Source organism: Saccopteryx leptura, chromosome 11 (genome assembly GCF_036850995.1).
Source record: "Saccopteryx leptura isolate mSacLep1 chromosome 11, mSacLep1_pri_phased_curated, whole genome shotgun sequence".
NCBI lineage: Eukaryota > Metazoa > Chordata > Mammalia > Chiroptera > Emballonuridae > Saccopteryx > Saccopteryx leptura.
This window is the reverse complement of record NC_089513.1, coordinates 68,898,911-68,922,194: the sequence shown is the minus strand read 5'-3', so window position 1 is coordinate 68,922,194 and position 23,284 is coordinate 68,898,911. Positions and strand designations below refer to the sequence as shown.

Here is a 23,284-nt window from a genome sequence, read left to right as displayed (position 1 = left end):
TGAGTGAACCAGATGGCCTTGTGGTGACACTTTTACCAGGTGTTCTGGTAAAAGTTGTGGCTAGAATCAAAAGTTAAGACATCAGTGGCATACAGACAGGTCCTGGGAATGGATGAAATACCTAGGAAAATGTGTGGAGTGAGAAGGGACGGCTATCTCAGAGTAGATGCAGAACAAGCAGGCCAAGGAGGGAAGTCTGGTGCTAAGACGTGCCCGTTCAACTCAACGGCAAGGCCGTTGCTGCTCTTAGTGGGAGCATTTTGTTCACGAGTATGACTATAAAGGAAGAGAAAAATAAAGGCAACTTCTGAGGACACACTCCAGCTAGCAGCCAGGAAGAAGTTGGGACCCTTAGCCTACAGCTGAAACGAAATGAATTCATCCAACAATAGAGGGAGTTTGGAAGAGGATCCTGCCCAAAGTCAAGCCTCTGATTAGACCGAGGCCACAGCCAGCACCTGAACTGCAGCCGGGTGAGACCCGAAACAGGGAACCGTGTTAAAGCTGTGCCCAAGCCTCTGACCCACAGACACCGAGACAATGTGGGAATTGGTGATTTTTTTTGTTATGCTGCAATGCAAGACTGACACAGCAAGACCCCTACCATTTCCATCTGGGCATTGGGCTTTTCCTAGTTCACCCACTGGGGGTCCAATGCACGTCCCCATCCTTGTGCAGGCTTTACACTTGGTTTCCTGACCTCGGGCACCTGGCCTTGAGGCGGAAGCGCCAGGTCACCAAAAATTGGTGGTTATTTTCAGAACAAACACCAGCTCCGGGCTTCACTCAAGTCTCTTCCTTTCCGACCTTTGAGGATTTCCAACATCTAGTACAACCATGTATTCTTAAATTATAGGGTTTAAAATGTTTTAGCCAGCAATTGTTGGTCTGTAACAAGAGGCTTTGCATTCACTCTTCAAGCCAGTGGAGGCTTACTTCCCACCACTGCCACGCCCAAGCTGCTTTAGCGAAAACGATTATGATCTCTTTATTTCCAAACCCAAGCAACTCTTTTCCAGCCCCCGTCAACTTGTCCTCTCTCAGCAGCATGTGGCATTGTGGCCACAGCCTCTCCTTCCTTCTTTCCCTTCCTCCCTTCCTTCCCTCCCTTCCTCTCTTCTAGCTTCCTTCTCCCTGCCCTGGCTTCTTCTAGCGTTTGCTCACTATGCCTGTTTCCCCTCCGTTTCCTTAGGTGGCTCCTCTTCTCTGCCTCCCTCTTCCACGTCATAGTTCCTCAGTTCCACCCTAGGGATGTTTATTCTCATTCTACACATTGTGCCTGGGGGACCTTCTCCATTCCCATGGCTCCCACTGCCGGGTGTGTGCTGATGACTTCCTCATCTGTGTCTCACATCCTATTAAGCAGCATTGGTTAGATTTTAGTGCGTTGTTAAGGCAGTGGTTCCCAACCCCCGGGCTGCGGACCGGTACTGGTCCGTGGGCCATTTCGTACCGGTCCGCAGAGAAAGAATAAATAACTTACATTATTTCGATTTTATTTATATTTAAGTCTGAACAATGTTTTATTTTTTAAAAATGACCAGATTCCCTCTGTTACATCCGTCTAAGATTCACTCTTGACGCTTGTCTTGGTCACGTGATACATTTATCCGTCCCACCCTAAAGGCCGGTCTGTGAAAATATTTTCTGACATTAAACCGGTCCGTGACCCAAAAATGGTTGGGGACCACTGCGTTAAGGAACTAGCCCAGAATCTCAGTGGAGTAACACAGAAGAGTTTCTTTCTTGCTCATAAAGAATCCACCACAGGTCCTGGTGACCCTCCAGGGAAACTGTCCCCCAGCTGATTGTAACCAGGAATAAATATGCTATGCTACTGATTTGTTGATGTTCATCTAACTAGCTATAAAATAGACCTAAATAAGAATGTAATTCCCGGTTTTGATTCCTGGCCAGGGCACACAGGAGAAGCGCCCATCTGCTTCTCCACCCCTCCCCCTCTCCTTTCTCTCTGTCTCTCTCTTCCCCTCCCACAGCCAAGGCTCCATTGGAGCAAAGTTGGCCCAGGCACTGAAGATGGCTCTGTGGCCTCTGCCTCAGGTGCTAGAATGGCTCTGGTTGCAACAGAGCGATGCCCCAGATGGGCAAGACATCGCCCCCTGGTGGGCATGCCGGGTAGATCCCGGTTGGGCTCATGCAGGAGTCTGTCAGACTGCCTCCCCGCTTCTCACTTTAGAAAAATACAAAAAAAAGAAAAAAATATATATATATTAACAAAGTAAGCTTATAAAAGAATTTCTGTAATCTGTTCAATCCAGTTTGTTGCTCTTATAACCATGATTCAGTAATACTAGTTTAGTGATCACAGTTATGTTCTCTAGTACATCAATAGTATATAACCAATCCTGTGCTTTCACCTCTGGCCCAGTTCTCATGACAGTGAGAAGGCCAGTTCCCCTCTGGCTGACACACATCAAGGGTTAACGTGGAGCAAGAGGAATAGCCACTTCCCCTCACCCCTGTGCTGAGGTTGGCAGTTCTATTTCTCACTTACGGCCAGAGGACAGCTGGCCTGTGGAAATCTATGGACACCTGTTACAGAAAATAAATCCTAATTTATGTTACTTGCTAGTTTCAATTCCTTTAAAAATGGAACAGACTCCGACCTTCAGATATGCCAGCTCTGAGACATAGGCAACCTTCCTCCACTTATCTGAACAAATTGTGTGGAGGTCCCTGAGCAAAGACCTCTCAATGTTGTTGTGAGTCGGGGGCGCAGAGAGAGAGATCAGCAGACGAAATCATCGTGGACTAGCAAAGGACCACCACTCGCTCAGGCAAATGGCGCCAAGTTCACGCTGTGTCCTATTTTTATTCACAAGACTTCAAAAAGCTTGTTTACTGAGAAATTGGCATAACATCAAGCGTAACTTTTACTTAAAGATACATGGAGTACACCTGCATGATAGCTTAATAACAACATAATATCAAAAAGCATTAATCGCTATTGCTTCTATGGTTTCCACAACATTTTCTCTTTATCTCAAGGGCTAACCTTGGAAGGTACAGAAATCTTATGAGAATGTTTTACTAAGAAAAAGCCCAGCAACTGCCTTCAGTCACAGACCTGTTTCAGTGACCCGCCTTCAAGTCACAAAACAATTCTCTAGGCAAAACATTCTTGTCTTGTTGGCTGTGTTCCCATCCAAGGCCATGCAATGGGTTATTCCACTACATCTCAACCCCCTCATTTTGATTCCTTTGTTCTAGTTTTGCTCATTCCCCACCCCCTCCTCTTCCCTCCTTATACAAACCATTGCCTGCACCAGAAGGGAGTGATGGGTTTTGAGGACAGGAGCCTCTCCACCTCAGGCGGCCAGCACTTGAATAAACCTCTCTCCTTCTCACCAGCTTCCGTGTCACGTGATTAGTTCCCAGGCCTACAGGCACCCAGACCTGCGGGTCATCTTTCCGTTTCATGACACCTCAGTGGTCCAGCTTTAGAGATTTCCTCATTACAAATCTCCAAGTCCACCCTGGGGAAGGGGTCAGAGGAAGTCTTTGGCAAGTCAGTGACTCAACTCAAAGGGACATGCATCACTTGTGGTGCATTGGCTAGAACTTGTTACAGGGCACTACCCAACCACAAGTGAGGCTCTGTGACGACAGGAGAAGACAACTGGCTATGGGCGAGCGCTAGTACCGTCTACCACACGAGTCTAGATCGCTTTCACGAGCCCAGACCTGTGCCTCCAGCTACCCTCTCGGCGTCTCTACCTGAGTGACCCGCAAGCATCCTAAACTCACTGTGTCCAAAAGCAGGCTCATTACTGATGCCCAATCCTACACTCCCTTCTTCCATACTCACTACTGGTCAGTGCCCTTGTGGAAATCTGGGAGTTATCCTGCGTCCTCGCTCGCCCTTACCTTCCTCTCACAACTAATAATACACAGATGGAACATTCATCATCGTCAGCGCCACAGCCACGGCCTCCGGTCAGCTCATCCCTGTTTCTGGTCTGGACCTCGGCGATGCTGCAGACCCACGGACTGGCCCTCACCCGTCCCTCCTCCACTCTGCTGCCTAAGCCCGAATGCCATCACGCCACTCCTCGTCAGCAGTCCCTCTGCGGTCCAGTTCGTTAGTGTCCTCCATCACATCCAGCCTCTCCTCTTCCAGCCCCCCTACCCCCACCCCATAGCACACAGCGGTGACAGCATGCCTTCGCTCACGCTGGGCCTCTGCCTAGAAGACACTTCCTTCCTCTGCCTGGAGCATGAGTCATCTTTCAATGTCCAGACGTCATCTGTGTGATGTTCTGAGTTCGGACGTCATCTCCAGGATGCTTTCCTTGACACCCCTTCTCCCTCCTTGTTGGGTATCCTGACCCCTCTCTCTTTTGGGTCCCACTCCATCCCAGGGAGATGCCCAACATCGCATCTACGTTTCCTTAGGCTTATGTTTGGGTCACGGTAGGTGGTCGGTGAATGGCTGACTCATTCATTCATCCTCACTCAAAATCTTGAGCTGCCGTCGTTTCCTCTTCTGGCTCCCTTACCTCCTCCGGCCCTTTGGTGATATCGAAGGGTCCCAGTCTTTGGTGTTGCACCCTCCCTTGTTTGCTACCACTCTCCTAAATGTCTCTGAAATGAATCCATAACCCTTCACTCATCTCTCTACTGCCCGTCCAAGCCCCGGCTGTCCCTCGGCCGGGTGACGGCCGCAATCCACCTCTCGGGCTTGTCGGATCCGTTCTGGCCGCAATCCACCTCTCGGGCTTGTCGGATCCGTTCTGGCTGCCTTCCGATCCGCTCTCTGCCAGTTCTGGTGATTCTCCCAGGCTGCACGTTTGGCTATGCCACCCTCGGTTAAACACCTTTAGGATCGATAAACCCGCTTCTCTCACAATAAAGACGAAAGCTCTGAGGCAACTTCCCGCCCCTACAGCCTCGTCCCCTCCACGCTCCACGTCCCCCAACGGCCTGCGCCCCTCACTCACTCGCTCGCTTCCTTGCTGGAAACGTTCTCTGTCACACTATTTTGCTCTTTTCTTTGGACTTCCTGTCCTTTCTGACACAGGCCTTTCGAGTTTTAATGTGCTGTTCTCTGTAATCGTCCCCACCCCTCGCCCCTGCTCTTGGTCTAGTGACACTCCATCTCACACCACAGATTTGGGCTTGTGTTCCTCCAGGAGGCCTGTGTCCCCTGTCACAGGCACACACCGCCCGGGGGTCCTGCTCCCTCTCAGCTCACGGAATTGCTACCATCTACCATTTCTACATAGGGTCACAGCCTCCTTCACTGGTCGGGAAAGGACTTTCTCATCCTTGAAGGCTGGAAAAGGGCTGCTTTGTGCTCACCATTACGTCCTCAGGACTTAGGCTCACATGGGACACAAAGTAATTGCTCACGGCGGAGTGAATGAAAACATGGATTCTCTCAGCTGCTGAGAATCAAACACTTGACGTTAATCGTTGACTCAACCCGCTATTTGGTTAGCTGTGCCCAGTCTCACCGCAGGATTCCTGTGGGTTCCTCCCCACGCCTGCTGCTCACGCCTGTGTTAAAGATTAAACCACTACCCTACTCTCCCACTTATTTCCCTGTCTCCTTTTCTACCCACAGTTTATCTTCTGGGATGTGTACAGTCTTCCTCAAAGGCCAATTCGAAAACCTTTAGTGGTTCCTTATTAACACTTAAAATATACTTTTTTCTTTTTTCTTTTTCCTAGCGAGAGAGATAAAGACAGACAGACAGGGTCAGACAGGCAGGAAGGGAGAGAGATGAGAAGCATCAATTCATTGTGGCACCTTAGTTGTTCATTGACTGCTTTCTAATATGTGCCTTGACCAGGGGGCTCCAACAGAGCGAGTGACCCCTTGCTCAAGCTAGCAACCTTGGGCTCAAGCCAGCAACCTTGGGCTTTAAGCTAGTGACCTTTGGGCTCAAGCCAGTGACCATGGAGTCATGTCTATGATCCCACAGTGAAGCCAGAGACCCTGCACTCAAGCCAGATGAGCCTACACTCAAACCAACAGCCTCAGGGTTTCGAACCTGGGTCCTCTGCATCTGAGGCTGACACTCTATCCACTGCACCACTGCCTGGTCAGGCTAAAATATATTTCTTGCTTGGATTGAAAGACCTCCACATCCTGGCTGACATCCACCTTTACTATTGATTTTTACTTCCCAGCCATTACAAATGCCCACCCTTGAACCATGCTGATGTCTCAGAAACACATCACTTGAATCCCAGCAACGAGTCCAGGGCCTGGTGCTCTGCTCACTAAGTTTCTCCTCCCTCCATCCAAGCCCCATCCACACGCAGCCTCACGTGACTTGCTCAGCTCTGCTAGCTCTTCCCCTGGACCTGTGGGTGGCCCTGCCCCCGTCCTGCCTGGGCTCTGGCCGACTCCATCCTGCCCTCTGGCTCTGGGTGTACCATCTGCTCCTCACACAGGCCGCCCCAGGTCGCCCATTTTACCTGAAGACATTCTCCCGTTTACTCTCGGGCACGGTGTCCTGCTTTTCTTTATGGCCCGTAACAGGGCCCGCGGCTCATCTCTCGCTCACCTGGCCATTGTGTCTCTTCTCAGTTCCACGGGGCTCTGGGAGGCACCACTCTGCCTGGTGCTCAGATACAGCACCTAGCCCGCTGGACGATGAATTGTGTTCACTTAATGAGCATATTTTTAATATTGTTTCATGAAAAAATGTTTATAAATGATTTGCTTTTCATTGAAGAGCTCCCCACGCTCCTAACACACAGTCTGCACAACTGGTGCTTAACCCTGACCACTACTGCCGGGGAGATGATGATTCACCTCATCTCCGCGGTTAGAATAAAGAACATTATACTGCGATGCTTGATGACAATGAGCGTGTCATACCGCCGTGACCCCCCATCCCCATAGTATCTGGCATGCGACGTGTACTTAACTAGAAATGCACTTGTCTTATCCCTTGCGCTCTGACGTTCCTGCCTCAGAAGATACAGAAGTGCTCTACTTATAGGATTACAAAAATAGTGCTGGCCTCAAAGAGGAAGTGTGCTCTCAAGTTTTGTAGATTTTGCAACGCGTGGCTTGATGGTGGCTGTGGCAGGAATTATTTCATCATTTCTGAAAACTAGGAGGAGCTATGAAGCAAGCGCAAGACCACTTTCAGAGCGTGGCTTCGCACAACGGGACTTCCTACAAGGTAAATGAGTTTACCCCGTGCGGCTGCGCAGGACGGGACTTCATCTTACAAGGTAAAAACGTTTACCCCGTGCTTTTCACCTAGACAAAATAATCGTTCACCAGAGGGGAGTGACATTGGGTTGTTAGTGGTTTCTGTCATTGTTTTGTTCTTTTCAACTTTACTTGGTGGGGAAAGGGCTGTGTTTGAATGTCTGCACTGAGTTGAATTTAGTGGCAATCAGGAAGATTCTCCGGTGCCGGACAAACTGTGAGAAGCTGTATTTAGCATTGTTTCGACTTGAATTGATGTTTCTATCACGTGTGTGAGTGTTATTTTTACAAGGAAACGTGTTTCCTTCTCTTCTTAGCCTGGATCTGTGAGTAGCTGTCACCCTGTGGCAGCTTGTATGATGGTTTTGTCTTTCAGGGTGGGGTGGCCCAAATCTTCTTTGAGGTACCTGTGCTCCCATTTCTTTGGGAAGTTGTGAATTCAGAGCACCTGATGCAAAGGTTAATTTTTTTTAATTATTGTTTAGTGATGATTTTAGAGAGACAGAGAGGGAGAGAGAGAAGGAGAGGGAAGCATTCATTTGTTCCACTTATTTATGCATTCATCGGTTGCTTCCTGTGTGTGCCCGGACTGGGGATGGAACCCACAACCTCGGCGCTTCAGGACGATGCTCCAACATACTGAGCTGCCCGGCCAGGCCCTGAAGGTTGAGATTTTACAGGAACCTACTATCCCCTTCAGTGGTATGGTCTCGCGGAAGTTCATAGGATAAGTTCATACTCTGTTTAGGAGAAACACATATTTCAATACATTTAAAATGGTCTAGGAATACTGTGTGGTGCTTTACAAAGAGCACTGTCCACTTGTAAATGAAAAAGGAGCAAAAAAAAAAGAGCTGGAAAGATCGTTACCACTGCTGAATCTGCCGCGCGCGGTGGGCTGCCTGCTCTCCTGGCTCCGGGTTCTCACCTGATTCCTCTGTTGGCACCTGTCTTATTGTCCTACGTGCATGATCAAAAAAAGTTTGGCTGAATTGTACGGCCCTTGATATAACGTTGCTGTTGCTACTGGTCCGTGGCAACGAGGTCCTGCTCCCGACCCTCCACCATGTCGAAAGACTTGGAAATTGATTCACTTTTGAGAGCTGAACAATTAAATAATTGATGGCATTTGTTGTCTAAGTAAATTACCTTAAAATACAACTGATAGAGTAGAGCCAAAAATTCTTACCATGGATTTAATATGAAGTAAAATGGTAGCCTCCTATAATTGTTTTATTTTATTGTAAAATAGGGCCCTAGCCGGTTGGCTCAGTGGTAGAGCATCACCCCAGTGAGTGGACATCTTGGGTTTGATTCCCTATCAGGGCACACAGGAGAAACAACTATCTGCTATCTGCTTCTCCACCCCTCCCCCTCTCCCTTCTCTCTCACTATCTTGCTTCCCCTCCTGCAGCCATGGCTCAATTGGAGCAAGTTGACCCCAGGCACTGAGGATAGCTCCATGGCCTCACTTCAGGTGCTAAAATAGCTCAGTTGCTGAGCAACAGAGCAATGGCTCCAGATGGACAGAGCATCACCTGGTAGGGGCTTGTGGGGTAGATCCTGGTCAGGCACAGGTGGGCATCTGTCACTCTGCCTCCCTGCTTCTCACTTAAGAAAAAAAATAATAATAATAAAATGTAAATCATAATAAAAGTAAAAACAACACTTATCAACAAGCAGGGAACTGGTTAAGCAACCTATAGTACATAGCTGTAACAGAAAGTCCCATCACCATGAAAAATGCTTACAGAAGGTTTTCAGTGGCATGGGAGAATGCCTATGATAAAAAGCTTAGTCTAAAAAAAAAAAAAATATGAAGAAATATCTTCACTAGTCTTTTTTTTTGTTTTTTTACAGAGACAGAGAGAAAGTTAGAAAGAGGGATAGATAATGACAGACAGGAACAGAGAGAGATGAGAAGCATCAATCATTAGTTTTTCATTGTGACACCCTAGTTGTTCATTGATTGCTTTCTCATATGTGCCTTCGCGGTGGGGCTACAGCAGACCAAGAAACCCCTTGCTCAAGCCAGCGACCTTGGGTCCAAGCTGGTGAGCTTTGCTCAAACCAGATGAGCCCGCACTCAAGCTGGCAACCTCGGGGTCTCAAACCTGGGCCCTCTGTGTCCCAGTCCGACGCTCTATCCACTGCGCCACCACCTGGTCAGGCACTAGTCTTTTAAAGATACATAAAAGACACACACTCTTATGATCTCACTTATACGTAGAGTGTGTGTGTGTGTGTGTGTGTGTGTGTGTGTGTGTGTGTGTGTGTGTGTGACAGAGACAGAGAAAGGGACAGATAGGGACAGACAGACAGGAAGGAAGAGAGATGAGAAGCATCAATTTTTTTGTTGCAGCACTGTAGTTGTTCATTGATTGCTTTCTCATATGTGCCTTGACCGGAGGGCTACAGCAGACCAAGTGACCCCTTGCTCAAGCCAGTGACCTTAGGTTCAAGCTGGTGAGCCTTGCTCAAACCAGATGAGCCTGCGCTCAAGCTGGCGACCTTGGGGTTTTGAATGTAGGTCCTCCTTGTCCCAGTCCGACACTCCATCCACTGCACCACCACCTGGTCAGGCTATATGTGGAATCTTTAAAAGCCAAACTTGTATATACAGAGAACAGATGTCAGAGACTGAGGGGGGTGGAACGTGGGGTGGGGGAGAAAGTTTGAAGGTGGTCAAAGGTACACACCTGTAGTTACAAGATAAATACGTAGTGTACAGCACGGTGATTGAAGTTGATAATATTGTATTGTGTATTTGAAAGTTGCTAAGAGAATAGATCTTAAATATTCTTTTTTTGTATTTTTCTGAAGTTGGAAACGGAGAGGCAGTCAGACAGACTCCCGCATGCGCCCGATTGGGATCCACTAGACATGCCCACCAGGGGGCGATGCTCTGCCCATCTGGGGCATTGCTCTGCCACAACCAGAGCCATTCTAGCGCCTAAGGCAGAGGCCATAGAGCCATCCCCAGCACCCGGGCCAACTTTGCTCTAATGGAGCCTCGGCTGCAGGAGGGGAAGAGAGATACAGAGAGGAAGGAGAGGGGGAGGGGTGGAGAAGCAGATGGGCGCTTCTCCTGTGTGCCCTGGGCGGAAATTGAACCCAGGGCTCCTGCACGTCAGGCTGACGCTCTACCACTGAGCCAACCAGCCAGGGCTAGATCTTAAATATTCTTATCACAAGAAAAAAAAACTTGTAACTCTGTGAGGTTATAGATATTAACTAGATTAATTTGGTGATCATTTTGCAATATATGTGCACATCCAATCATTAACTTGTACACCTAAAACTAATACAATGTGATATGTCAGTTATATCTCAATAAAACTGGGAAAAAGTAAAAATACAAAAAAACATTTTAAATTCATAGAAATACAGCCAAAAGGAAAGACATTGAAATGTTAACCATGGATAGTGGAGTTTGTATGATTTAACTTTTCTGCTTTTTGGTACTTTATATGGTTTTTTGTTTGTTTGTTTTATTTTTTTACAGAGACAGAGAGAGAGTCAGAGAGAGGGATAGACAGGGACAGACAGACAGGAATAGAGAGAGATGAGAAGCATCAATCATTAATTTTTCATTGTGACACCTTAGTTGTTCATTGATTGCTCTCTCATATGTGCTTTGACTATGAGGCTACAGCTGACCGAGTAACCCCTTGCTCAAGCCAGCGACCTTGGGTCCAAGCTGGTGAGCTTTTTTTGCTCAAACCAGATGAGCCTGCGCTCAAGCTGGCGACCTCGGTGTCTCAAACCTGGGTCCTTCCGCATCCCAGTTCGACGCTCTATCCACTGCGCCACCGCCTGGTCAGGCGGTACTTTATACATTTTGATACAAATAAATAAATCAAAGAGGGGAAATATAGAAGGCTTGACATAGCAAATAGAACCATAGCCTAGGCCAGGGTATTGACGCACTCGAAAAGACAGTATGTGAACAGAATAGAAATGTCTGGGAGGACCTCCAACAGCAAGTTTGTCCAGTTTATTCGATACCTCCAGGGGAGAAGGAGGTGGACGCATCAGATTTAGACAACAATGTTAAAAACTTTCATTCTTCTTTTCCCATTCTTATTTCAATTCAATGTTTACCAAGCAAAATTATGGGTTTAATTGTCTACCTTATGTGTTATGAGAGAATGTTATTTATTACACCAATGTGTTCCTTATGTCATTTCAGTTTATTTTATTTTATTTATTTATTTTTTTTTTTTTGTATTTTTTTTCTGAAGCTGGAAACAGGGAGAGACAGTCAGACAGACTCCCGCATGCACCCGACCGGGATCCACCTGGCACGCCCACCAGGGGGCGATGCTCTGCCCCGACCAGAGCCACTCTAGCGCCTGGGGCAGAAGCCAAGGAGCCATCCCCAGCACCCAGGACATCTTTGCTCCAATGGAGCCTTGGCTGCGGGAGGGGAAGAGAGAGACAGAGAGGAAGGAGGGGGGGGTAGAGAAGCAAATGGGCGCTTCACCTATGTGCCCTGGCCGGGAATCGAACCCAGGTCCCCCGCACGCCAGGCCGACGCTCTACCACTGAGCCAACCGGCCAGGACTCATTTCAGTTTATACATCAGTCTCCTGTGAATGGGTTGGTGGGAGTTAGTTCTGGAGGAATCGGTCAATTCTAGGTGCCCTGATGAGATCAGGCTCCTGGACCTGCAGAGCTGAGGACTGGCTGCTGAGCTGGGGTGACCACACCATGTAAAGTCTGTGACCCCTGACCTCACTAGAACACCTGCCCACAACTTGCCTCTCTCTCAGTTACTGCTCTCCGATTGAGATCACAGCTGACCCCACCTCCACCCATGGCCTCTCCCTCCGAGGCTTTCTCAGAGGTATCGTCTATTTTTTTTTCTTCCAGAGGTACCATCTTTATTTCCAAGGGAAGACAACATGGGAGGAAATCAATCCAAAACTGACTCTGACACTGGTAAGTTTGGAATAGAAACCATTACCTGACTCACTGCCAAGTTAGAATGAACTGGAATAACTGGAAACCATGCTGAAAGGTTATAATGGGACCACATTTCTCGTCTTCTACTTTTTTTCCAAGTGAGAGGAGGGGAGATAAACAGACTTCTGCATGTGCCCCGACCGGGATCCACCCTGCAAATCCTGTCTGGTTGCACAGCCCATCTGGGGCTATGCTTGCAACTGAGCTATTTTTAGCACCTGAGGTAGAGGCTCCACAGAGCCATCCTCAGCTCCTGGGGCTGATGTGCTCAAACCAATTGAACCATGGCTATGGGAGGAGAAGAGAGAGGGAGACAGAAAGGGGCAGGGGAAGGGTGAAGAAGCAGAAGGTCACTTCTGTGTGCCCTGACTGAGAATCGAACCCTGGACATCAACATGCCGGGCTGACACTCTACCACTGAGCCAACCAGCCAGGGCCAGGACCACATTTCTGAAGTCAGGAGGACCAGAGTTTACCATGATGCAGTAATGCCAAGAGTGTACAAGGAAACCAGAGAACACTGATCCTCCAAAGCTGAGTGAAGGGTACCTCTGTGCTTGAAATCGGACCAGCTGGATAGTTTGTGGAAATCCAGTTTGCTTCCCTCACTACCCACCCCATTTGTGGTGTAGGTGTTGGGAAAAATCGCGTCTTTGGCTTCCCTGCAAACAAATAAACAAGCAAACAAGAAAAGGCAACAGGTGCAAAGTCAGATTCCCAAAGACCTTGAGAAACACTAGTTTTGAAATTCAGTTTTGCTACTTGATTCCCTGGCCTTGAGACTCTCCGCTTAAATCCACGGGAGCATATCTCCCTTGGAGTCCTGTTTAAATCGTTTTGTTTATCAAATATTTTTGTTTATCAAGGAACATATACGGGCTGCAGAAACGCTAGGCTTTCTTTGATTTATGTAGCTGATGGCTTTTTAAAAGTTCCACCTCCGATTTCCATGTTAAAGGATCCAGGATCTAAGGAACAATGTTGCCTCATGTGCAGAGCTGTAGCCCCATTATTACTCTCTGCCAGGTCGCTTCAATAGTGGGGGGGCCCCCAGGGACCCCAAAGCTGGAAATATTCATGAGAAGTGGCAGATACACTAATCCTCTTCCTGCTCTCTCACAGACAGACAGAGACTCCAAACCACGAGAACCCCAAGACTGACCTGTCCACCCTGCCTCTCCAACAGCCCCAAGTAAGTGAGCGGCTCCCACCATTTCATCTTGTACCACATGGGGTTTGATTTTTGTGTGTTGACAGCTTTGCCTTAGGGACTTGGGGAGGGACGTCTGGGGAGGAGGGGCCAGAAACAGTGAAAGAACTAAATCAGCTTTTTATCCTCATAGCGTTTTTTCTTAACCTAGGGCCCCCCAAGCCTCAAGAGATCCATGAATCGCCTAAGTTTATAAATAAAATTTGCTGTGCGGGGCCACCTATGAGCATTTTTTATAAGTTACAGTTGACATACCATATTATATTAGTTTCTGGTGTACAACATACGGACTCCACATTTATATAAATTATGACACATCCTGACAGCCCCCCTCCCATCTGTCAACCATCAATTTGTTCTCTGCATCTATCTGTGAGTTTGTTTCTGTGCTGTTTGTTTATTTTGTTTTTTGGATTCCACGTACAAGTGAAATCGTCGCTGTTTTTCTTTCTCTGTCTGATTTATTTCATTTAGCATAATACCTTCTTAGGTCCATCCGTGTTGTCGCAAATGGTAAGACTTCATTCTTTTTTTATGGCTAATATTCCACTGTGTGTGGTTGTCTGTGTATGTGTATTATATCTTTATCCATTCATCTATTGGTGGACAGTTGGGTGGCTTCCATTTCTTGGCTATTATAAACAATGCTGTAGTCAACATCAGGGTACACAAGTATGTCTTTCCAAATTAGTGTTTTGGATTTCTTCAAATAAATACCCAGAAGTAGAATCGCTGGGTCATAAGATGGTTCTATTTTTAATATTTTGAGGAAACTCCATACTATTTGCCACAGTGGCTGCAGCAATTTACAATCCCACCAGCAGTGCAGGAGGGTTCCCCTTTCTCCACATCCTCACCAGCACTTCTAGGTTGATTTATTGATGATAGCTATCCTGACCAGTATGAGGTGGTATTTCATTGTGGTTTTAATATTTTATTTCCCTGATGTTGAGCATATTTTCATATGTCTGTTGGGCCATCTGTGTGTCCCCTTTAGAGAAATGTCTATTCGGGTTGTCTGCCCAATTTTTTTTTTCCACTTCATTGTTCCATTTTATTTATTTATTTTTAAATAATTTTATTTTTTTAATGGGGCAACATCAATAAATCAGGATACATATATTCAAAGATAACAAGTCCAGGTTATCTTGTCATTCAATTATGTTGCATACCCATCACCCAAAGTCAGATTGTCCTCTGTCACCTTCTATATAGTTTTCTTTGTGCCCCTCCCCCTCCCCCTTTCCCTCTCCCTCTCCCCCCTCCCCCCGTAACCACCACACTCTTATCAATGTCTCTTAGTTTCATTTTTATGTCCCACCTACGTATGGAATAATGCAGTTCCTGGTTTTTTCTGATTTACTTATTTCACTTCATATAATGTTATCAAGATCCCACCATTTTGCTGTAAATGATCTGATGTCATCATTTCTTATGGCTGAGTAGTATTCCATAGTGTATATGTGCCACATCTTCTTTATCCAGTCATCTATTGATGGGCTTTTTGGTTGTTTCCATGTCCTGGCCACTGTGAACAATGCTGCAATGAACATGGGGCTGCATGTGTCTTTACGTATCAATGTTTCTGAGTTTGGGGGGTATATATCTAGTAGAGGGATTGCTGGGTCATAAGGTAATTCTATTTTCAGTTTTTTGAGGAACCACCATACTTTCTTCCATAATGGTTGTACTACTTTACAGTCCCACCAACAGTGAATGAGGGTTCCTTTTTCTCCACAGCCTCTCCAACATTTGCTATTACCCGTCTTGTTGATAATAGCTAATCTAACAGGAGTGAGGTGATATCTCATTGCAGTTTTGATTTGCATTTCTCTAATAACTAAAGAAGATGAGCATCTTTTCATATATCTGTTGGCCATTTGTATTTCTTCCTGGAAGAAGTGTCTGTTCATGTCCTCTTCCCATTTTTTTATTGGATTGTTTGTTTGTTTGTTGTTGAGTTTTATGAGTTCTTTGTATATTTTGGATATTAGGCCCTTATCTGAGCTGTTGTTTGAAAATATCATTTCCCATTTAGTTGGCTGTCTGTTTATTTTGTTATCAGTTTCTCTTGCTGAGCAAAAACTTCTTAGTCTGATGTAGTCCCATTCATTAATTTTTGCCTTCACTTCTCTTGCCTTTGGAGTCAAATTCATAAAATGCTCTTTAAAACCCAGGTCCATGAGTTTAGTACCTATGTCTTCTTCTATGCATTTAATTGTATCAGGTCTTATGTTTAGATCTTTGATCCATTTTGAGTTAATTTTAGTACAGGGGGACAAACTCTAGTCCAGTTTCATTCTTTTGCATGTGGCTTTCCAGTTTTCCCAGCACCATTTATTGAAGAGGCTTTCTTTTCTCCATTGTGTGTTGTTAGCCCCTTTATCAAAAATTATTTGACTATATATATATATATGTGGTTTTATTTCTGGACTTTCTATTCTGTTCCATTGGTCTGAGTGTCTATTTTTCTGCCAATACCATGCTGTTTTGATTGTCGTGGCCCTATAATATAGTTTGAAGTCAGGTGTTGCAATGCCCCCAGCTTCATTCTTTTTCTTTAGGATTGCTTTGGCTATTAGGGGTTTTTTATAGTTCCATATAAATCTGATGATTTTTTGCTCTATTTCTTTAAAAAATGTCATTGAAATTTTGATGGGAATTGCATTAAATTTGTATATTGCTTTGGGTAATATCTGCCCAATTTTTAATTGGTTTGTTTTCTTGGTGTTAAGTTGTATGAGTTCCTTATCTTTTTTGGATAGTAACCCCTTATGGGATATCTCATCAAACAAATATTTTCTCTCATTCATTAGGTTGTCTTTTCATTTTTTAAAAAAAATATATTTTTTTTAATTGAGTTTATTGGAGTACAGGTTCAGGCGTGCAACTCAGTAAAGCATCATCTGCAGCCTGCATGGTGCACCCATGGCCCCAAGCAAAGTCTCTTTCGTCCCATCCCCCTTTGCCCCTCCCCCTCCCCCTCACTCCCCTTTTCCTCTTGCTATTGTCACACTGTTGTCTGTGTATACATATTATATATATATATATTATATATATTATATATATATATAATATATATATATCTTTGCTTAATCTCTTTCTTTATGGTTTCCTTTAAAAAGTTTTTTTTTTTTTTTCATTTTTCCGAAGCTGGAAACGGGGAAGCAGTCAGACAGACTCCCGCATGCGCCCGACCGGGATCCACCCGGCATGCCCACCAGGGGTCGATGTTCTGCCCATCTGGGGCATCGCTCTGTTGCATCCAGAGCCATTCTAGCGCCTGAGGCAGAGGCCACAGAGCCATCCCCAGGGCCCGGGCCATCTTTGCTCCAATGGAGCCTCGGTTGCGGGAGGGGAGGAGAGAGACAGAGAGGAAGGAGAGGGGGAGGGGTGGAGAAGCAGATGGGCGCTTCTCCTGTGTGCCCTGGCCAGGAATCGAACCCGGGACTCCTGCACGCCAGGCCGACGCTCTACCACTGAGCCAACCGGCCAGGGCTAAAAACTTTGTTGTGCAAAACCTTTTTAGTTTGATGTAGTCTCACTTGTTTATTTCTGTTCGTTTGTTTCTCTTGCCCAAGGAGACACATCCAAAAAAATATTACTAAGAGTGAATGTCAAGGAATTTACTGCCTATGTTTTCTTCTAGGAGTTTTATGGTTTCAAGACTTTTTTTTGTTTGTTTTAATTTTTCTTAAGTGAGAAGCGGGGAGGCAGAGAGACAGACTCCGGCATGTGCCATTACCGGGATCCATCCGGCAAGCCCCCGATTGGGCGATGCTCTGCCCACCTGGGGCCGGTGTTCTGTTGCTCAGCAACCGAGCTATTTTAGCACCTGAGGTGAGGCCATGGAGCCATCCTCAGCACCCGGGGCCAACTTGCTCCAATTGAGCTTTGGCTGCAGGAGGGGAAGAGAGAGATTGAGAGTGACAAGGGAGAGGGAGGGGGTGGAGAAGCAGATGGTCGCTACTCCTGTGTGTCCTGGCTGAGAATCAAACTCGAGACTCCCACATGCTGGGCCAACACTCTACTCCTGAGCCAACCAGCCAGGGGCAGTTTCAAATCTTACATTTAGGTCTTTAATCCATTTTGAGTTTATTCTTGTATATGACGTAAGAAAGTAATACAGTTTCATTCTTTTGCATGTGTCTGTCCAATTTTCCCAGCACTGTTTATTGAAGAGTCTGTTTTTACCCCACTGTATATTCTTGCCTCCTTTGTTATAGATCGACCATACAGCTGTGGGCTTATTTCTGGATTCTGTACTCTGTTCCACGGAACTGTGTGTCTCTTTTGATGCCAAAGCCATGCTGTTTTAATTATGATAGCCTTCTGGTGTAGTTTGGTATCAGACATGGTGATACCTCAAATTTTGTCCTTCTTTCTCAAGATGGCTTTGGCTCTTCAAGGTCTTTTGTGGTTCCATATAAATTTTAGAATTATTTGTTCTAGTTCTGTGAAAAATTACATTGGTATTTTGGTAGGGATTTCATTGAATACATACAGATTGCTTTAAGTAGTATGGACATTTTAACAATGTCAATTCTTCTTTATCATGAGTACAGTATGGCCTTTCATGATTTGTGTCTTCTTCAATTTCTTTCTTCAACTTTTGTAGTTTTGGGGTACAGGTCTTTTGCCTCCTTGGTTGAATTTATTCCTAGTTATTTTATTCTTGTTGCAATAGTAAATAGGATTTTCTTAATTTTTTTCTGAGAGTTTGTTATTGGTATATAAAAATGCAACCAATTTATGAATATTAATTTTGTGTTCTTCTATTTACTGAATTCATTTATTTTAAGTGAATTCATTTATTTTAATAGTCTTTGGTGAATTTTGTTATTGTTCTCTCTATATAAATCATGTCATCTGCAAATAATGACAGTTTTACTTTTTCCTTTCCAATTTGGATGTCTTTCCTTTCTCTTTCTTTTTTTTTTCTTTTGTCTGATTGTTGTGGCTAGGACTTCCAATACAATGTTAAATAAAAGTGATGCATGTGGACATTCTGTCTTATTTCTAATCTTAGAGAAAAAGCTTTTTGCTTTTCACCATTGGGTACAATGTTATCTCTGGTTTATTACATATAACGGTTATTATATGGAAGTATGTTTCCTCTTTCCTCACTTTGTTGAGAGTATTTATCATAAATCAATGTTAGATTTTTGTCCAATGTTTTTTTCTGCATCTATTGATATAACCATATGGGGTTTGTCTGTTTGTTTTCATTTTGTTTCTGTGGTATATCACATTAATTGATTTGTGGCTATTAAACCAGCCTTGCATCCCAGGAATAAATCCCACTTGATCATAATGTATGATCTTATTAATGCATGTCTGAATTCAGTTTATTAATATTTTGTTGAGGATTTTTACATCTGTGTTCATGGCCTATAGTTTTATTTTATTTTTTTTGAAGCGTCTTTGCCTGGGTTTGGTACCAGGATAATGCTGGCCTCATAAAATGAGTTTGGGAGCCTTCCCTCTTCTTCAATTTTTTGGAATAGTTTGAGAACTAGGAACATTTCTTGAGGGGAAGGAGAGTCCACGGCTTCCACTGAGTCCTCAAACGTATCTGGAACTCGAAACCAGAAACTTGAAGACCAGTGGGTGAAGGTGGAAATTAAAATCCAATCTGAGAGCCATTTCAGAGGTTTGCCCACAGGAGAGAAAAGTTACACCCTGGTCTTCAGGAAGGGCCTTCACAAAGCCCAGAAGGTCATCTGCCCCCTTCCTTTGCCCCAACAGCAAAGAACTTCATTTGGTCTTAGCCTTTTTTGCTGGGATTCTGCTGACCCTGCTGCTGATGGCCCTTGTCCTCCTCATTGTAAAGTGCTACAGGAAAGGTAAGCGGGCTCCAGGAGATGGGGCAGCTCTTCTCTCCTTCTCTAACCAACGAGAATAGACTCAGCCCTGAGTGGATAACGAGAGGGAGGGGACAAGGCTGCAGATTCGAAGCCCTTCATTTCCCGCCTGCCCTCCCGACCCTCTGCCTTTCCCACCTGCAACCCCTCCACCTGGCCCACCCCTTCACCCAAGACTGAAGGAGAGGCTTCCAATTCCTCCAGACCCCACTGGTGAGACTTGTCCCTTTCGCACTGTGGCAGGTCACTCAAGTCACCAGGCTCTGGATCCTCACTCGGATTCACTTGCCAAGGTAAGGTGACCACGCGGTTTCCGTGACACTGGAGACCCACTGCCGTTGGACGGGCCCTCTGTGCCTTGTCCCCCAGACTAGTGCTATTGCTTCCCGGATGCCAGTCACGTGGTTCTTCTAACCAAAGCTTTCTAGTTGCTTGTGGAGAGGCCCTGCCTTCTAGAGGGACACAGTCCTCCGAATCGACCTCGCTCACTCCGCCCCCTCCTTCCTCCGCAGCTGTCCTCCAGCCGGGAAAAGCAACCTACCTCCGCCGGCATGGCTTTCAGCATCTCAACAGAGAAGACAGACCACTCGATGGCGAACCGTTCTGCAGCCTCGGACTCCATTGTCTATGCTCAGATTAACGTGCCAAACTCACCCAGCGTCGCCAACAAAGCTTGAATCCAGGTCCTCTCACGCCAGCTCCATCTGCACACGTCGCTTTCCCTTTCTAGACATCTTGGACCACGATCTGGATGAACCCGCAGATGGAGGTGTTTGGGTGCCATCCGGCAGTCTTAGCCGGCAGTTTTGTGACCCCGGGGTCAGTCTTTTCTGAGAAAGGATTGTTGGCCCTCCCGCTTGGACTAACAGCATGTTAGCCCCCTGAGGGCCGAGACTGCCTCCCTCTGTCCTCTTCCAGAGTGTGTGCTACAGCCCAGTGCCCGAGGAGTGTTCACTCAGTGCTGTCCATCAACTTGGGAGGAATTCACCAAATGAGCCATCCAGCGAGAGTTACAAATAAAAGCAGACCCCCTTCCGGGTTGGTTCCTTCCTCATCCCGTGTCCCTGTCTCCTCCAGATATCAGGGCCAGAGGTCCAGCCTCTGCCACAGCTGCAGGAAACTAACTGAGTCCGTGGTGCTCAAGCCCAGGGCGGGACCCGGCACGGGTCTCGGCTCCGCCCGTTAACTAGCTACATTCCTCTGGGCAAGTTCACTAAGCTTGTAAAGCTTCAATTCCTTCATCTTGAAGACAGAACAGAAAACGCCTCTTAGAGTGAGAATAAATGAGATGTAAGTGAGTCCTCTGTGTATCCCGGAGGTCCACAAAAACAGGAGCCCCTGTGGCATAAACCACTATTCACATGCAGACGTTCACCTCCCCACCGTCGCATGAGACATGCGTAACATTTCATGGGGACTCAAAATTAATCTAATTATTATTCCCCCAACCCCAATAGGTAATTCCAGACGACCCCAGCAAAAACACCAATAAGATTATTTTTTCCTCAGCAAGATTACTCTCTAAAGTTCCTATATTAACAATAACCAAAAAAGCAAATCCAGGAAAATAAGTAAAAGTAATATGGGAAGCCTACCCCTAAAAGTTAACTGAAAGTACTGTTTTATTAAGCATATTAAGACTAATTAAAATGATGTGTCAGTAGTACATGAATGAATAAACCATTAGAATAGAATAAGAAGACCCGAAATCGACCGAAACACATAGGAAATTCAGAGTATGATGAAGATGGCATATCCAATCATTTGGGAGGAAATAGCATATTCAACTAATGGTATTGAGACAAGTCAGTAGCCAGGTAGATGAAAATATAGTTGGATCCATTTCTCACTCCTTATATCAAACAGATTCCAGATGTGTCAAAAATTTAACTGTAAGAAAATCATTTAAGTACTAAAAGAAAGTATGAATTTTAAAAATAGCCTGACCAGGCGGTGGCGCAGTGAATAGAGCATCGGACTGGGATGCGGAAGGATTCGGGTTCGAGACCCGAAGTGCCAGCTTGAGCGCGGGCTCATCTGGTTTGAGCAAGAGCTCACCAGCTTGGACCCAAGGTCGCTGGCTCCAGCAAGGAGTTACTCGGTCTGCTGAAGGCCCGCGGTCAGGGCACGTATGGGAAAGCAATCAATGAACAGCTAGGGTGTCGCAACGAAAAACTGATGGTTGATGCTTCTCATCTCTCCGTTCCTGTCTGTCTGTCCCTGTCTATCCCTCTCTCTCCCTCTCTCTCTCTGTCTCTGTAAAAATAAATAAATAAATAAAATTAAAAATAATCTCACAATGGAGCATGCCTTTGAATATATGACACAAAGCCCAGAAACCAGAAAAGATGAACTTAACTTGGGAAATACCATTCAAAGACATAGGACAAATGGGAAAATATTTGCAAAGCATCTCATAGACTGAGGGCTGATTTTCTTAGTATAATTAAGAGCTCAACAACTCAATAGAACAATCAAAAGAAAAAAAAAGAACAAAGGATAAGGTTGGGCAATTCACAGAAAAGAAAATATGACTTTTACACATATGAAGAGATACTCAAATTTCATCATAAGAGAAACAGTGACAAGAACTATAGATAGATATTTTCCCTCAATAAGACTGGCAAAATTCACAGTGTTTGTTAACAAACTGAGCAAGATTGTGGGAACCAAGACATGTACATATTACTGGTGGGAGAGTCCATTGATGCAACTACTGTGGAAGGCAGTTTGGCAATAGCTAACAATGTTTTCAATTCTATTTCTAAAAATTTATCTTACTTAAACATGTGGAAAGTCGCCTGTGAAGGGGTTCAGAACAGGTGTCAGCCACAATGTGCCACTTTGGCATGTGTATTATTTCATGCTGAAGGCAATTGAGAAACTTTTTACCTCTCCCTTGAGAATTTAAATTAGAGGTCTTGCTCATAATAAGAGTGATCACCAGTCCTGGCTGGCTGGCTCTGTGGACAGAGCATCAGCCTGGCGTATGGACATCCGAGTTCAATTCCCAGTCAGGGCACACCTGAGAAGCCACCATCTGCTTTTCTCCCCTTCCCTCTACCACTTCTCTATCTCTCTCTTCCTCTGTCACAGCCAGTGGCTTGACTGGTTCAAGTGTATGCCTCAGGCACTAAAAATAGTTCAGTTGATTCAAGCATAGGCCCCAGACAGGGGTTGCCAAGTGGATCCCAGTTAAGGCACATGTGGGAGTCTGTCTCACTATCTCCCCTTCTCTCACTTAAAATAAAAGAGTTATCACCAGAAATAACTTTTTATGACCTGTTTGTATGAAAGGGCAAACATTTAATTACTGAATATCTGCTCTTCTTATCATCCCGTGAATTACCCTCCTCTCCTCTGCTGCCCTAACACAGCTCAGACTGTCTTATATACCTCATTCCCCCTTTCTATTTCTGATCTCACATGTATGTGGGTTCTCTGACTCATGTGTATGGGGTTACTGTGCGCACAAAATCAAATTTGATTTTCTCTGTTAAGAGGTCTTCTGTTGAAAGGTAGAGGAACATTTCTGCCTCCCTGATACCTCTAATTTTAATTATACCATTCATCAAATTGGCTAAAACTCAGTGAGGCTTATTATATTCTGAATAGTATTCTAAATGCTTGGCGTGTATTTGTGGAATCCTCACAAAACTAAATTACAGGGTTTTTTAAATTATTATTATTGGTTTTAAAAAGAGGGAGGGCGGAAGAGAGGGATTTGTTGTTCCATTTACTTATGCATTCATTAATTCTTTTTTTTAAGATTTTATTTATTGATTTTACTGAGGTGGGGGGATGGGAAGTATCAACTCATTGTTGCTTCACTCTAGCTGTTCATTGGTTGCTTGTCACATGTGCCTTGACTCGGCAAGCCCATGGTTTCAAACCCATGAGCTCAGAGTTCCAGGTCCATGCTCTATCCACTGTGCCACCACAAGCCAGACATTGGTTGATTCTTGTATGTGCCCTGATCAGGGATTGAACCCTCCACCTTGGCATACCAGAACAGTGTTCTAACAAACTGAACTACCCAGCCAGGGC

At 45.4% G+C, this 23,284-nt stretch overlaps 1 protein-coding gene across 2 annotated transcripts; it reads left to right on the top strand.

Annotated features, from left to right (window-relative positions):
* Positions 1-7,048: 7,048 nt before the first annotated feature.
* Positions 7,049-20,291, top strand: C11H1orf162 (chromosome 11 C1orf162 homolog). Of its 2 annotated transcripts, none has more exons than XM_066352611.1 (6): positions 7,049-7,215; positions 12,071-12,139; positions 13,286-13,355; positions 19,122-19,219; positions 19,481-19,530; positions 19,750-20,291. In XM_066352611.1, exons 1-6 carry the CDS (start codon positions 7,104-7,106, stop codon positions 19,912-19,914), a joined length of 564 nt encoding a protein of 187 aa, XP_066208708.1. In that variant the 5' UTR covers positions 7,049-7,103; the 3' UTR covers positions 19,915-20,291. The 2 variants fall into 2 exon arrangements, with proteins under 2 accessions (XP_066208708.1, XP_066208709.1); XM_066352612.1 differs by having other exon boundaries at positions 7,052-7,215; positions 12,071-12,143; positions 13,296-13,355.
* The last annotated feature ends 2,993 nt before the right edge of the window (positions 20,292-23,284 follow it).

Bases quoted from the DNA above. Each gene is read 5' to 3' on its own strand.
- C11H1orf162 (XM_066352611.1), top strand. From the start codon at position 7,104: ATGAAGCAAGCGCAAGACCACTTTCAGAGCGTGGCTTCGCACAACGGG. The intron at 12,140-13,285 runs GTAAGTTTGGAA...GCTCTCTCACAG, and splicing joins CAAAACTGACTCTGACACTG to ACAGACAGAGACTCCAAACC. The intron at 19,531-19,749 runs GTAAGGTGACCA...CTTCCTCCGCAG, and splicing joins ACTCGGATTCACTTGCCAAG to CTGTCCTCCAGCCGGGAAAA.